Source organism: Pygocentrus nattereri, chromosome 16 (assembly GCF_015220715.1).
Source record: "Pygocentrus nattereri isolate fPygNat1 chromosome 16, fPygNat1.pri, whole genome shotgun sequence".
NCBI classification, from domain to species: domain Eukaryota; kingdom Metazoa; phylum Chordata; class Actinopteri; order Characiformes; family Serrasalmidae; genus Pygocentrus; species Pygocentrus nattereri.
In genome coordinates this window covers 25,147,505-25,165,066 of record NC_051226.1, presented here as the reverse complement: position 1 = coordinate 25,165,066, position 17,562 = coordinate 25,147,505, and the positions used below count along the sequence as shown (strand labels likewise).

At 37.9% G+C, this 17,562-nt stretch overlaps 1 protein-coding gene across 4 annotated transcripts in view; it reads right to left on the bottom strand.

Annotated features, from left to right (window-relative positions):
- sgcd (sarcoglycan, delta (dystrophin-associated glycoprotein)) overlaps nt 1-17,562 on the bottom strand; it is a 260,353-nt gene that overhangs the window by 59,798 nt on the left and 182,993 nt on the right. For all 4 annotated transcript variants that reach the window (XM_017705158.2, XM_017705159.2, XM_017705155.2 and 1 more), the window contains exons 3-5: nt 9,137-9,238; nt 5,380-5,467; nt 1,614-1,733 (exon numbers count right to left, since the gene is read on the bottom strand). In XM_017705158.2, the coding sequence (XP_017560647.1) occupies nt 1,614-1,733; nt 5,380-5,467; nt 9,137-9,238 (310 nt within the window). The remainder of the gene's footprint in view (nt 1-1,613; nt 1,734-5,379; nt 5,468-9,136; nt 9,239-17,562) is intronic.

Sequence of the window (17,562 nt, the reverse complement as noted above, 5' to 3'; positions counted from 1 at the left end):
TCAGTAGACTATCACCAATGATCAGTTCAGCCTTGTTCCAGGGCTATTGCTTAGAATAGTCTCATCAATTTGCATACATTGAAAAGTAGCCAAATAAGCCACTCTATTTTGCAGGATGGCTCATTTAGGTTCATTCTGTACCGTTTAAAAAAAAAAGTGCTTTCAGGCCAAGATGGTCTTCCCCATTTTTAATTGGAGAAGGATCGCTACATTTTTGCAGAGGTTTGAAAGTCCATGCTGAATGATTTATTATCAGTTATGATGAGGCACAGTATCTGAGGCATTTACTGTGACTTTACAAAAGATTCTTACATCACCTTCGCTCTCTGCCCTTCTTCTAAGACTCAGGTGTGATGCAACATCTGGTTAATACTGTATAAAGCAGAGCAGATAAACAAGGCTCACCTTACTTCTGTATGGTTTAGCAAGTGGCTATACACCTGTGTAAACTTTTAAGTGCACCAGATGTCTCACATAGTGCCATAATGCCTTTCAATTATGAAACACAATACCAAGGCATTCTACTCATTTATCCATTTGAGCTTTCAGAAGTAATAGCTTCATCATATCACAGGTGAGGACCACAGTACTGAAAATTGTATAAAAAGCAAGGCCAGCTGTGCTACTTTAAAAGATCAACTGTGAGTTTATAAAACTATAGATCATTTGGTTAATTCAGTGGTTCTCAGCCCTGGCCTTGGAGCAGGCCTGGTTCCACAAAGTGTGCAAAAGCATTGATTGTATACTTTGAATTTTTAAACCAACAAAACAGTCATTAACTATAAGGTATTAATTTTTTCAGGCGGTATTTCTGAGCAATTTAGATATAATATATCTAATTGCATAAGGAAGGGGAAAGCCTTTACCTGAGGTATATGTGAACATGCCCCAGTGATTCATGGGGAAAAAGAGACTGGAGAGGTTTACTTGCATTGGTCCTTATACATGTTGTCTTACTAAAGCTTAAAAAAGCTTTTTACAACTGTAACATTTCATTATCAAATGACAAAAATTGGTTGTTTTGGTTAATATGTGGTTATTTTAGTCATTTTAGTTGAACATTGTGTGGATTGCGGTATGGAGCCCCGCCCTGCTTCCCCGTATCGGCTGCAGCGTTAGTTGGAAAGAAACTTTCTTCAAAAGTGCAGCGCCTATTCGTTTCAAGTTCATATTCATATTAATGAAAGGAGATCTGTGGTATCAGGTTAGCCCAGCACTGATGCTACAATTTATAGCCTGTAATCACATATGACATCATAAACTGGGAGCGAGGCTGCTAGTGGTGCTGCTAATTGCCTCCAGGCATTGCCCATTCTACCCTGCCCACATGCCAGTCCTGGTTAGAGAAAATCCTAAAATATGCAGGGCAGTGAAACTCCAAGACGAGGATTGAGAACCACTGTGTTAAATAACCAAAGCAGCAGTCGGTCAGTCACAGTGAGCCATGACGATACAAAAGATGTGCGATTCCATTCAGAGAAAGTCTTTTCTTTGAGGGCTGTATTGAAAAGCTTTTTAAAAGCAGGCCCAGAGCTGTCTGTCTGATTAAATCATAATGAACTCAAATGAAAATGTTCTCTGATAAATCAGCTAATTTAATCCTGTTCACTCACCCATGACTCGTAATCTCTCGGCCCCCACCACCACCTCACGGTCATCGGCAGAGAACAGCAGCTTTCCTGTGCTTGACTTCACCTCAAGCATCTTGCCCCGTGCGTGAACTCCATTGGAACCTGTAAAGAGAAGCTTTTTAATTGCATTTTAGAGTTTATCTGTGAATTATTAAATCCCCCACTTACATGTTTCACATCTTGTGACTCAGAAAGAGAGAGATAATGCGAGACTTGTGTTTGATTGTGGTGAGCTTGTAGGAGGGATGGGGGGAAGCTGTATATTATATTGCCTCTGTCATTGTTCAAGATCTGTATAAGTGAGGTTCAGCCCAACCTTGCGTTAGGGATAAAGCTTGTGGGTTGGCTTGGGTTTCATCTCATATGGATGCCCCCTCTGGTGCAGTACTGACCTGTCACGTATCACCACAGCGCTGGAAAAGCTGCCAACAAGTCACTGATAATCTTTTTAAAAATCGCTGTTTGAATAATGTGGTTATTTTGAAAAACTAAACATGGGTGTTAATAACTTGCTATACCAAAAAACAAAGCAATTTAATAGTGCAGTGAATGCCTGAGCAAGTGCCTGGCTATTGGCTAGGCGTTATTTGGGTGGTGCATCATTCTCTGCCCAGCAGTGACACTAACATGGTAGTGTATGTGGTGTTGGTATGAGAGTAACAGGCATAGCAGGCATGTTAAACGGGATTCTTTTTGGGGCACAGCTCTGCAGAGATTAACAGTTTCCCTTATCTAACACTTTGAATTCACTTTTGCAAAATGAAGATTATACTGATGCAGATATGATGACAACAGCAGATAGTTCACTCACATCCTTAAGAGACACATCCCTAACCAAGTTTTGACCAAGTTTTTTAAATACTCTTTCAATAAGTTCACAATCATCAGAGTCATCTGCGCAGAGATGGGGTTCAAAGGACAACCAATATTCCAAAATGTTCGTCCACATGTTCAATGTGCAATTACACGTTTCCACCAGAGAGATCAGTAAAAGTACACAGTGTAGCATTAAAGATTCAATATCGGAAACTGTGCAGACAGATAACCCCCAGCGTCCTCACAGTTTGTTTATTTTGCTACTGCACGTCCTTCTCATATTGTTTTACTGTTTTTCACTATGTAAGTAGGCATTGAGTCCTTTCTGTGGTTTCATGAAGTTTTCACATGCTTAGTATTTTTTACTTTATTCATTATGCCTCAGTCTCTTAAGTAGCGTAGATTATTTTCTATTGTTTTCCCTATTTTTGCTGTTATCCAAAGCAATTCCAAAGCAATTCCAAAGCATTCTGTCACATAAGTATCTAGCTTGCATAGCCAAATATGTCTGTCATCACTGAGGTACGTAAATTTGGTCATATAGCATAGCACTGTTCATAGAGCCGATTTATATTGTTAATCTGCTCTATCAGAGATAAATTGGTCAGTTATGTGAGAAAGCCTGGGATTTCAGTAAGATGAGATGCTTGTTTCTGTGTTGAACACTTGTCAGTAAGGACAGCTGGTATAAATGGGCCAGTAGCTTGAGCCCTCTCTTTGTTTCAAAGAAAAAAAGGCATTGATATAAAGTTTTGGCATCTGCATTGTTTTACTTGATGTTAACAAATGAATAGAAGCTGATTATTTTAGACTTCTGTGGACAATAGCTCAACCGAAAGGTCATTAAAACAACATGAACTAGTTGAGATGGGTCTGATCCTTTCCAAGTGGTAGATTAACACAACCTATGTGTGATTCCATGTCAAGAGTTCTGACATATTATACAGCCTCCCTGATTTGTTATGCATTTGGGCTCATTTTTCACAATGTCCAGCTCCACCTGTCTGCAGTCAGTACAAGTTGGTGTGTAGGTCTGATTGAAACACACTAGAGATACTTTAAGCCATTACAAAACTGTATGTGCACACATGAATATAAACATTGAATTTTATTCACAGTGAGAGTCAGATACAGTCATAACATTGCATGTCAGTACACGAAAATATTTAATGCAGAAACATTTTCTTTTGTTTCATATGAAGCTTGTATTTATCTGGTTCCCATTACAATAGTGCCAATTTCTATTAGCATCCTTATTTGATTTGCTTTATTATGTTAGCACCAAGGGCAGCACGATGGCACAGAAGGAATAATCTTTTACTTTGTATATTGTATATGCCATATAATACTCCATGATGGACTCCAACACCGCAGCACAAAAGCTTATACAACAAGAATCCCTCTAACTATTAAAATAAGGAGGTTAAAAAACATATGGCAGACCACAGCTGAGAGCCTGGTCAATGATGATCTAGGTGCATTCTGGTTTGTTCATGCCCACGAAGAACCACTATTAGCTTTCCACACTATGAACACTCATATCTTAATGTTTTTTGGTCACTGATAATCATTAAAAATGATTTTTTCAACATAAGTAGCAACAAGTAGAAGGAGAGCCTCACATTCCTCCACTGGCCCACAGAAATAGCTTTTGGAATTGCTTGTTACAGCTTCAGCTCTCATTAAAGGCAGTGGAACTCCCCAGGTTTTTGTCTTTTCTGTAGTATGGTGCGCACCCAGTGTGTGCATCATTTAGCGGCAGCACACAAAATGATGAATTCATCATTGCTGCTACTCAAGGAATCCATTTCTTCTTCGTCTTCCATCTTCCTCCTACATTTACAGAATATGTAGGTAAATGTATCGTACCTGGCCCCACTACGTTAAAAACCACGTCCTTTTTTCATCTGAAAAAAATGTACTTGGTGTGCATAAGCCTTAACACGTTCCCAGTTTCTGATTGAACTAGTCAGTTAATTATCCAGCCCTATTATCCAGCCTTTCACTAGCTAAATCAGGTGACCTGACTTTGGCAAGTGCTGTTAACCTGCAGCAATTCACTTTGAAAACTCCCGTTTAGAATTCAGTGACTAAAACCCGTATCCTAATGGACTTCTTTCTTCGTTTGTGATTTGTATACCTTCTTTTTAACATGACATTAAAATTGCGGTCACTTTACTGGCCTATTTCAGGCTAAATTACTTTTCATTGATATGCACCCCCACTTTTGCACTATTAACCAGGACTACATAATACATGCATCCATGCACTTGCAATTACAGAGCACTAATACTCTGTAATTAATACATCTGTGGTTATAGTTATGAGCTGTGATCCCATGAGAGATGAGAGCAAAACTCTGGCCATCCAAGAACTCCTTCTTTATTAAACAGTAATATTGCCATCTGTCCCATAAAATCTAACATTTGCTGCATGACTTCATTCTCCCTCTTTTAACAGACTGCCCCAAATTGCCTGCCTAGGGTCAGGATGTATTTCAGACACTATATTTCTTGGCCCACAGGTTCAAAGTGCATGTGGCAGCTGCAGAACCTATACACTTTTAAAAATATTGGTGCCAAAGTGGGTTCTCTGGCGTGATGCCCTAGAAAAACATGTATGGTACTCTATAAAGAACATTTCCATGGATGGTTCTTTAAAAAAAGAACAAAGAATAAAGAACATTTTTAAAATCTTAAAAGTTAATATACCAATTGTAGGTTCTTGTGGAACAATACGTCCAAGCTAAGGACCGCTTGTGTCTACATCAGTAGTTTGATACATTTTAGAGGACACTACCTTCCCAACTATGATTTAAAATAAGAGTATTTGTACATCAGACAGCTATTTAACTGCTGGAACAATTCCATATTTAAGTCTACCTTATGATTTTGAGTCTGACATAAGGCAAGTTCAGTCAGTGACCACTTACCTGCAATTAACTGCGAGACCAACTGGTTCTTCCCATTCAGGATGTTGATGGAGACATTTTTAGATGACTGCAGGAAAAGTGGACTACCCTGTTAAAACAGGAAAAAAGCTGATGACTCAACTGTTCATTCACTTTTCAACTACTACTAACAACTTACTTTATTATATTATGATAAAGTAATTCCTGTAACTCCTAGAACCTGTAGCAAAACTGCCGGTAACTTCTAGCCTTCATAACTTCAGAATGGTTTAAGCTACTGACATGATACACATATGATACACAGCAGACCTGACCCTAACTAGTTTGCATTACATCATGCTGTGACATCAGCATCAGTAAGTAGTTCGGCACAGAAAATCACCTAAAATCCTAAAATTATAGCTCTGCTTTTTGGTTTCATATTCCAAAAAAATGTTTAAAATAGCTCCCAGAATTACAGCTCCAAACACAGCCATAACCAGTGTAAAAGCTGCTACTAGCTCTCTACTTTAGCCTTCACATGACAACAAAATGGTTAACAAAAGCAATTTGAAAAATTAACTTTTAAGTTTCTTTGTTTTAAGCAAACTGTATATTCCAAACAAGATTGTCATTTTTATCTTACATTTACTAAAGGCCATATGTATGGACAGCATGTGCATTAATAACAGCTTGAATTCTGTCTGGTACACAGAACTCTGCAGTTGTTTTCTCACAGAGGAAGGATGGACAGAAACTCCTGTGGATTTTTTCATATCTAAAGTGAGAGTGGAGCTTGATTTTGTCCTCTCTCTCAAAGATAAAATAATGTTTAAGTACTGTTTAAGATCGGTTTTGATGGTCTACCAGGTCTTGAAGGGCTTTTGAAGTAAAGGCTTGGTAAATTGATAAAGACTTAGACTTTCAGAACTTACTTTATATATAACTTACTGGCTATTTGTTACAAAGCTTTAATGAATGAATGAATGAATTAATTAATGGTTTATTTCCATGGTCTCCTGTAGATCTACAAACATTTGTGATGTGTGTAAGCTCACCCTTCAGTTCCTCACTCTCATAAAACTCTTACTATATCTATATGACTTACACATTAGTTTCATTTATTAGTTATTTAATACATCATATTAGTTCAACTTAAGCGTATTAAATGCATAATAAGTCCATATTAAGACATGTCTTCAGAAATAAAGACCATTATCTAACACTAATTTAGGTCAAGATGTGGATAATAAACTTATAATATATAATTAGCAATCAGCTTACACCATGATCACAATGAATTTTTGAATGTTAATGCAGTAATCAATAATGATGGTATGTTATGACAGCTGGTGTGATAAGTTCTTAATGTATATTGTGCATGTTAAATATTGATTAGAAAGACTGAAGATCTGAAAATGAGAGTACGAGCCGTGTCTGAAATTCATGAACTCTCTGCAGCTCATTGGTATCGCGAGCAGTTTTTTATTCTGTGGTTTACTGCTTCATTACAGGTGGTCTTATATGTTAAAAACATGAGAGATCTCCATAATGTAAATTATACATAGGAGTGTGTTGCTCTGGTTTCACTCAAGTGTGAAACACTTCCTTAGTGGGTGCAGCAGATCATTGTGAGAACATCTGGGTTTCAGGAAAATTAGGTCAAAATCACAGAAACGTATCTAATGAGATCCGGGTTAGATTTGCAATAGACGGAATTAATTAAGTGAATTAAATACATTTCTGATTCACGGATGCATACTGCCATCATAAGCTGTGAAAAACACCCATAATGAAATAAATGTCTTGTGGGGGTTTTCAAGTAGAAGTTTAACTAAATTTCATGTCAAATAACTTTTCATAAAAAGGATTAATTATAACTATTTTTAGAATATTCTTGCACTGGTTAGATTTGTGCGTGGTATGGAATGGGCACTGTGTTATGTTAGCTCTACTTACACTGATGTAAAATATCTTTATCTTGACTAAACTTTACACTCTCAAACCACAAATTTACAAAGAATCTTACAAATATAGGTTAATTCACATTTTTGAGTCTTATTTGATACATTTTTACATTTTAATCCAGAATAGACATCCATGAATCAAAAGTACACAAGTTCTATATACAGTAATGCAAAAACGCTTTTATTTGTGAATTAATACTTCTTTTCCTCCCAGTCCTGAATGAAACAATTATTACAAAAAGAGCTTTCTTCACATAAAGAAATGATGCAAAATGCCTTTACCTTCACAAAACCTACATTCACAAGCCATAATTAAAATAAAACGTTCCACATATATGGGCTATTTTGCTAATTTGGTTGTGTCCTCTAATTCATACTTAGTTCATACACTTTTCTTCTCAGTCCAGAATAAACACCTAAGACACAAAAAACATTGATTCAAAATGCCCTTACTCTGACTTACTCTCTTAAACCATTAAAACTAAATGTTTCCACCAATATGGACTACTTGGCTAAGTTTGCCCATTTTTACTTTATACTGGGTACTTTTCCTTCCAGGCCACAATAAACATCTAAGAAGAAAAAATAGCTTTACTTAATTTGATGCAAAATACCAAAAATGATTCCATAAATATTTTGCTAATTTGGTTAATTTCTAATTCACACTTGGTACTTTTCTTTCCAGTCCAGAATACACATATATTATTTAAAAACAAATCAATGTACAAATATGGGCTGTTTTGCGATTTCCTTAAGTTTGAATTCATACTGGGTTCCTGTACAAAATTACTTTTACCAAAATTAACATCTATGAAGCCCCTCCCACACCAACCACGAAAGAAAAGGAAAACAGGAGCTTTTCCCACCCTGATGTGAAATGCCTTCACTCTGACTAAATTTTAACACACAAGCTATAAATGTGTGTTAAATAAATGTGTGTTAAATAGAAATAAAACTCTGCAAATATGGGCTATTGTATGAATTTCACACATTGCTTTTTCATGCGACGTACATTTATAGTGATGAAAACCATCTTTACCCTGACTAACATTTGACTCCCAAAACAAATTGATTCTCTAAAAATTGGCAGATACAGTCCAGAAGAAACTCTATGACACGATAAAAACCCCAATCACTTTTCATCACACACATTAATGCAATATGAATTTATAAATATGGGTCACATGGAAGTGTCCTGGGGGGTGGTGTTTACACTGTGCGGGAGTCCGATCACTATAGGTTCTAAATAATGAATAGCAGCAGCTTGGGATCTATTGCATAAATCATGTTCTCATGACTATAACATGTCCTGTGCAGGGAGAAATCCACACCACGAATATTTAATTTACCAAGGGCATCCATGCAAACCTAACACAGTCAAGCAAAGTTGTGCCTTCTTAGCTTTCCACCTCATTTCCCAGCTGTTTTGAGTCCAGTTTATGTTTAGAGCCTATTCTGTATTTGCAGCATTTTTATAAGGCCTGTTCAAGTTGCTGCTCTTTTTGTTGCTTCGGCTCTTACCCGAAATGTCTAAAAGATGCCAAAGGTAAATAAGAGGCTTACAGAGGCCATCTTTCCCCATCACCAGTGGACAGTTCTTTCTAATCTCGGCAGTCCATTGCTATTCCGTCCACTCCCTCTCCCTCCTCCAAGCTTTCACTGGCTCTCAGTCTCTGTGTTTCGCTAGCGTTAGACAGATGAGATAAGGCCTGCACCCCACACATTATCAAGCCATCCATCCGCCTCATGCTCAGTGATATTATTACGGCTGGCTGGGGTGTGAGTGAGTTAGTATCTAGAAACTGTGGCTGCTGTGGCTGATGTGTACTCACTGGTCTGGACTGGATTTCTTTGGCATACAGTGGCTGGAGGAATTCTGAGTCGCCCTCAAGTTTGAGCCCTCTCTCCGTGATTCGCAAGTGACCCATGCCATCCTAAAGAGAGAGAGAGAGAGAGAGAGAGAGAGAGATGCTGGTCAGTGCAAAGAGCTCTTTCTGTGGCCACATCAAATACATTAATAACAAGGGTGTAAGTCTCTGTCCTTAAAATGACTTCATTCAATTGCAGTTCTTTAAGTTTTAATGCAACATGTGACATTATTTTGGTCAAATTCACCACATTAATGTTCAAATTACATTGAATACAGCAAGTTGTCCAGCAGACAAAAAAAAAAAACAGAATATGTTTTATGTTTGAAAACAGCCCAATAATATTATTTTGGACAAAAAATAAGTGCAAGCTATTGAATGTTGTACTTCCAAAATAACATACCTTCCGTAATGAACTCGAATTTGACCGTCTTGCTGGCAATACATTCACAGCGTGTTTGTCTTTGTCCCTTTTAATCCATTTACTTCTACTGTTAGAGTAGCATGTCCACAGCAAAATGTATCGGCATGAGAAACTGGAGCTCTCTGTGTGCTACCATGTTTCTTACCAGCAGTGCTGCTGTTGGAGTTTTATTGTTGGAGTTTCTGAGAGGTGAGTGCACATACATTTAGCTCAAACAATTGATGGAAAAGCCAGACATTTAGCACCATGGTAGGGCCACAAGCTACTGTTACACTGTCATGATTCTTTGCTTGCCTCTCAATTCAATGACATTAAATATGTATATAAAGCCAAAGCTCATTTAAAATTGTTTGTCAATGATTACTGAACATTATGCAACAGAGCTAAAGAGTGATCTCTAACTCTGAATGGCTAATAGACAAAGCAGAACAATTTAGCACATAGTGTGACACTAAACACTCCAGAACAACACCCACTGGTGCTAACTGGAGGGAACAAAGTGTAATTAAAAGCAACTGAAGAGTGATCTCTGACTCGGAATGGCTAATAGACAAAGCCGAACAATTAACCAGGAGATAAAAGCCATGTTTAATATTACAACAGTCAAGGACTTTTATACAAGCTACGTGAGCCACCTCTTTGTTTAGTGCTAGCTTTGATCCACACTTCAGGAAAGATGAACCAAATGCAGATCAAGACCTCACAATCCCATAGGACTGCAGCGAATTAATCTGCCCATGCCAAGCTTTCATACACTGCCTCCCCACTTTCACACACACACACACACACACACACACACACACACACAAAATCCTGGTACATCAATATTCTGCAAGCGTGTTAAAGGTATAATTTAATTTTATTTTTTTCTTCTTTTTTTTTACGCACAAAGCAGCTTCTGGGTCCAAGCTAGGGTTGGACAACATGATCATTCTTATTGTTATCATGATAAATCACATCACAATATATCACAATATTCATTTCTGAGTAATATCAGAAATATCAGCAGTATCATTTTAAATGTGGCAATATCATTAAACCGTCAAACCTTAAAAAAAAAAAAAAAAAAAAAAAAAAAAATATATATATATCATTCATCCAAAGAAAGCCAAGCACATCATTGTTAAGAGCAAGAGGATGAACTTGACACAACTGTAAAACAATAACACAACAAGAGCAATACATGTTTTGAGACTAATGAGCAAGAAAATGGTTAAAGAATTTACAAGAATGTATAATAAATAGTGAATAAAGACCTGAAATAAGCCTAGCCTTTATCAGAAACCTTTTCTTGATCCCAGAGGGAAATTTCAGTTGTTACAGTTGCAACCATTTATGTAAAAGAATAAACACAAAGAGAAATTTGCAATATGTACACGAGATTTAAGTTCTTATGAATACAGTAAATATATTCAGTACATATATTCAAACATATGAATAGTACAGTACATAGGCACTGGTATGTAGATTAACCAATGAAAACTAAAGTTAAAAGCCTGTCAGTGGTGATGCAAAAAGAATGAGAATATAAATTAAATTCATAATCGCCATAATCACGTCACTGTGAATAGTTCAGGAACCCAGTGTAGTGTGTGGTGCAGCAGTTAAAGGTGAAGTGATGATGGACTGAAGTTGCTAAAGCCTCCATGACATCCTGCCAAGTCTTTTATAATTCTGTGAAGAGTCTCATCTTCCTCTTTAGCGGTGAACTACAGCTACGAGGCTAATGTAGTTAATAAGCCAACACTGCACACATTATTACACATTTGCCTAAACCATGTAGAGCTGCACTGTGTGAGGTTTTTTGTTGGTAAAATTGAGAGAAGTAGCATTACTGAGTCAGGAGTGGAGGAGGAAGGATTAATCGCTATGTATCAGTATTAGCTACATTTTTTTTAGCCCAAATATGCGATCAGCAATTGGCTGATATTTTTCTAATTTAGCCAGTCCTGTGAGTTGATCAGTGATGTAAAACATGAGCCAGAATGTAAGTGCTGCACATTATAAGGTGTAATGGTTGAACCAGAAGCTGGCGAACAGGAAGCCAACTTTCAGCCTCATCATATATCTTTCACAAATGAAATATATTACGCATTTGGCACCTTTTTCGCTATGTGAGCATGTACAGCTGTAATTAATGCAGTTTGTTGTCAAAGCTTTGAGGATTCATCTCTGTTAACATACAAGCGCTACTCTTAGTGTGGCTTACACTGCACTAGCCACAGCTTTGTCAGGTACTGAAAATAAAAATAAGACACAGAACTGCAAAAGTGATCATATGTCAGCCCTTTTTTATTACACACACACACACACACACACACACACACACACACACACACACACACACACATATATATATATATATATATATATATATATATATATATATATATATATATATATATATATATATATATATATATAATCTGTGAAGCAGGAGGACTGTTTTGTGCTGTTAGTTGCACAACTTGCATAGGCTACAGTTATTTCAATGGCTAAGCTAGCCTGAGGCACTAGAATGTAGCTGCTGCACCATTTAAGGTGGAATGTGAAAATTCGAACAAGCTTGTTCACCAGCTTGGTGAACAAGAAGCTGACCAGCTTCAATGTGAGTTGAAAGGCATGAAAAGGGATGACGAGTTTGCTCTGTTGACGAGTTTTATGGCTATGAAGATGTAAAAAGGTGTTATTGGCCTTGGTATGTCTATGAATTTGGGTGTCAGCACTTCTGAAGAAGCACTGAAGGGAGGGGTGTATTTGTTTTGCTGTTGAGTTCAAATATCAGCAATCAATCTCCAGAATCACTAACTGCGCCTTTGAATGTGGCATCCAGCCCCACCCTTGACTGGTATTGGCTATTGGCCACTTCTGTTGAAAGACAATCGTCGATCAATATTGGCTCCAAAAACACTAATTGGGTTCTGACTGAATTCTATTTGAATACTCTTTCAACACATTTGCAAAAGTCAGATTCCTCTGAGATTCATTCATTCAGTTGTATGTCATTACACATTTCCACCAGAGAGGTCTCCAAATCCCCAAAACCTATATAGTGTAGCTTTAAAGTCATCCTTCTGAAATTGTTTTTATTTCATTATATGGCTTTAAAAAGACAAGAATTCAAAAGTAAGGGAAAGTAATCAGATTACAATATTTTAATATAGTAATAGTTTGGATTGGGTTATATTTTATATTTTATCAGGTAAATGAGTAATCTGTAATGGAATACATTTTTTAAGGTAACTCTTCCTAACCTTGCTTGTTAGCTACATGAGCCTCCCATGCAAACTAAAATAGCAAACATGTCCTGGCTGAGGAAAAATGTGTAAATTGATTTTTGTTGAATTTGCACTGTATTAAATATAGGCTGCTTTGAATATAGAAGTTCTATAGAAGTAGAAGTTCCCACTGAATCACCCAGGAATTGTCTGTATTATATTCATACTGAACATATTCAAGGCTTGATGCTTTGAAGTCAGAACTCTCTGGAGCAAAGATAATCTTTGGCCATGGCGTGCCCCTAGTTGTCGGCCAATCCAGCTCTGACCAACCTTCTTTTCATCATCAGTTTGAGCATCGCATTGAAAGCAAAGTTCCAGATTGACCCCTGTCTCCTGTCTCCAGTCAGAGAGCCAGATTTTCTGCCAAAATGTTCATCACTGGGGCACAGCATTACTCTGGCACTAGTCTGACATGCTACTGCATGCCTGCTTTCTGAATGTGCTCTGCGAGTGAAGAGAGAATGTAAGTATGCGCTGCTTTTATGTGCTGGGTATGTGGCTGGGGAGTCAGCAAAGATCGTGATAGTGGTGTGGCGTGCATCTGGGGAACAGAGTGTGTGTGTGTGTGTGAGCCGTTCCCGCATCGAGTGTTCAGCGCAAGTGAGGCTGACGAGGCTGGGAGGGAGGTTGGAAGCAAACCCCAATGGGTCGGCATGTTTTTTTGGTTTGTAAAGAGACAGAAAGAGTGAGCGAGAGACAGGCAGTAGCAACAGCAATCCTTCTGAGCGCCTCCTGAAGCCAAAAGCAAGCAGAATGGAGGGACTGCAGGAGAGGAGAAGAGAAGAAAGGAAGGTGGGTGAGAACAGAAGAGTGGCATGCAATGAATAATTCAGACAGGCGTGCGGGCGGCTGACAGAAAGGGCGGGAAACTCTCAGGTGTGTCTGAGCTAAAGCTCCGTGCCACAGTTTACGCAGCATCAAGGACTAAATTGATTTCCTCTCACCACATCCACACCACCACTGTCACAGCGAGGGTACTTCTGATATTTATTGTATGCTGCAGAGTGCATGTGTGTGTGTGTGTGTGTGTGGTGGAGGTATATATATACAGACCGTATACATTTAAATTAAGGTGCAAAAACAGATTGCTTTGAAGTTCAGGCTACAAAAGTTGGGCCTTCCCATGTTCATTGAAGTTTCAAAAAGTACCCTTCTCCAGTCCATGCGGTTCTTTTATGTGGAAACTAAGCTGGAACAACAACCCACTTTGAATTCATCACACTTGTAATGTCACACATAGCATTCAAAATTTGGAAGTACAATTCAACAATCTAGCACAACTGTTTTCAATGAAATAAAACAAAAAAATGGCACATGGTTCAGTTATGATGCCACAACTTCACAGATTTCCACAAATTTGTTGGAATCTGTAAAAATGTAAGAAATGTTAGTTGTTTCTAGAACTGAATAGAGCTGTATATGATTTCTCAAATACTGAGAAAACTGTAGAACTTTCAGGAAGAAGTTATACTAGTATTCACCTTCAGAATGCCTTGGATTTCTCAGGCAGAGAACCTGTCATGAAATTACTATAAACAAATACATATATAAACTGTTACATCATTTAATAACTTTTTAGTGTTCCCAAAACCTGAATAGAAAATACTGAATAAAACATCTTGAAACACCTTCTGGTGTCCAGCTTTCAATATTTCAAATCTACACTGTCGATGTTAAGGTGTCCTTGAACAAGACACCTAACCCCCAATTGCTCCCCAGGCGCTGTGGATAGGGCTGCCCACCACTCCGGGCAAGTGTACTCACTGCCCCGTAGTGTGTGTGTATTCACTAGTGTGTATATGGTGTTTCACTTCACGGATGGGTTAAATGTGGAGGTGGAATTTGTGGGATTATAAAAAGTATCACTTAACTTAAAATGCAAAAAATAACAGCAGTTATTAATATGACATTTTGAATACTACTGTAAATCTCAGCCTACAAAACTTTATAACTTTTATGTGGTCTCGTTGATATTTCAAAAGGATCTGTTCAACAGTCCATTCAGTCCATATATATAAACAAAGCTGCAAAAATCTGCAGCTGTGTTTTGAAATTGACATTTGAAATGGTTGTGATGTCATAACCATGAACACATTTACCAATGACTAATATGACAAGTGATTCCAACTTTTTGAATACTACTGTCAATATGACTGGCCATTCAGCCTACAAAATTTACCACCTCCGTTGGTACCATACACTGTTTTCCTGTCCATATATATAGAAACTAATACACAAAAACAGGCTGCTTTGAATTCACCATGGTTGTAATGTTATAAACACATGAAGTGTGCAAGTGTTTAAACATTTGAAAGCACAAATAAGAAGTTTTTCTGTAAATAATCAAAATAAGTTGTATGAAGTGATTCTGTTGTGATACCCACATTTAATAATTTGTTGGAAGCTGTAAAAATGTAAGAAATGTTAGCTGTTTCCAGAATTGAACAGAGCCGTATATGATTCCTTAAAGACTGAGCTGTAAAACATTGAGAATTCTATTAAAATGAACCTTGAGTGCCTTATATTTCTCGAGCAGATCATCACTATAAATAATTATATTATTTATCATTTAATAACTTTTTAGTGTTCCAGAAAAACTTGAAATACTAAATAAAACATCTTGAAATACCAGTGGTGAACAGCAACTAGGGCGGCACGCTAGCGTGGCGGGTAGCGCTGTCGCCTCACAGCAAGGAGGGCCTGGGTTCGATTCCCTGGCCAGGTGATCAGGGTCCTCTCTGTGTGGAGTTTGCATGTTCTCCCCGTGTCTGCGTGGGTTTCCTCTGGGTTCTCCGGTTTCATCCCACGGTCCAAAGACATGCAGTCAGGCCAATTGGACATGCTACATTGCCCCTAGGTGTGAGTGTGTGACTGACTGTCTGTGTCTGTCTGTCTGTCTGCCCTGTGATGGACTGGCGACCTGTCCAGGGTGTATCCTGCCTTCCGCCCGAAGACTGCTGGGATAGGCTCCAGCACCTTATGGAGAAGCGGCTTAGAAAATGGATGGATGGATGGACAATTATTAATATGATGATCATTCCAGACTTTTGAATGGGGGTGTGAATATGAAAGCCCATTCAGCCTACAAATGTTTAGCCCACACATTCTCATTGATGCTACAAAACATACTGGTCCCCCATCCATACAGTCCATATTTGGAAACAAAGCTGCAAAAACAGCCTGCTTTGAATTCATCGTGGTCATGAACACATTTATCTATGCCTATTCAGCCTAAAAATGTTTAGACCACTTGTTCTTGCTAAAGTAATTAGTAGTGACACCCTATAGCAGAATTATTGGAGTTACGAGTTGATTTTGTCACATTAGGTTGAATTTTACTTACTTATTTTTGTTTAAAGAAACGAGTTTGATGCACTGCAAACGTTTCAGAATGTTCCATTTACAGAATAATATTATATTATATTTACATATACAGAAACTAAGCTGCAAAAATGGCCTGCTTTGAGTTCATTATCTAATCCAGAAGTGCTTTGTTCTCTACTTGGAAATGCATTCCTTATATTGGTGCAAAAAGGCCAGATTCCCTTAAACTAAGACACTGCCAGTAACATGAGTTGGTACTGCTAAGAAAAGATACAATGATACACAATACAAAGATATTACAAAATCTCCTTCTTTCTAAATAAATATAATATAAGATTAGAGTTCATTCATATGCTTTTAAAATGTTTGTGATATAAGAGATGAGGACAACTGTTCATTCAGTTCAGTTTCCCACTCTTTCATGTTGAAGTCATAAGGAGCGCTGTTACTGCAGATTAGTCCATAACAGAGTTACTGAGCCAACTCAATTGCAAATATTCACCTTTTTAAAGCCTTTGATTTCTATTAGAAATCATACTTCTAATCTATGTCAATTGGATTACTGAGGTAAATCTATGTTCAATCAGGAGTAACAGTTGTGGTAGGTTTTAGAAGTGAAGACAAGTAGGAATCCTGCAAACATCACTTTACAAACAAACAGGCATATTATCTAAGCTGCTTATCCCCCCACCCCCACCCTCCCAGGTCATGGATAGTGCTGGAACCTATCCCAGTGATCATTGGGCAGAAGGTAGGAAACACCCTGCACAGGATACCAGTCCATCACAGGGGGCGCAAATACCGTTAGCATTTGTTAAATTATAGCACTGTGGCTGGGTGGCACTAAATCATTCAAGCAACGTTCACACTGGTGTAATAATTTAGACCAGCTAAAAAAGGACTTAAGCAGAAGTTAATTTACTTGCACGCTCCACGGCAGCATCTCCAGCATCCAATGACAGTAAAGGAACAGAGAGGAGAGCAGCTCTATCAACAAATTGCTTGCCAAAGCCCAGTTTTACTGAGTGAAGTGGGCACTGCAGACACATGTTTTCCTTTTATAAGAATAAGCCACAAGAAGCTGCTCATTACAGTGTGATGTTGAAGGCATTTTAGACAAGACACTCAAAATGCTCAAAATACAGTGGCAAGGGATAGCTGATTCTGATTAGTAGCATCTTCCAATTTAATCTTGGCCGACTCAAATCCAGCAGAGTAACTCAAAAGTGGAAGAATTTCTCAACTGAAATTACCAACATTGTTTTTTATTTGACAGCTAATAGTAAATTCATGCAAGAGTCATTAGCTAAAAGCATAAGCAGATTAAGGAATAAGTTGACAGCCCCTTAAATGTTTTGCTG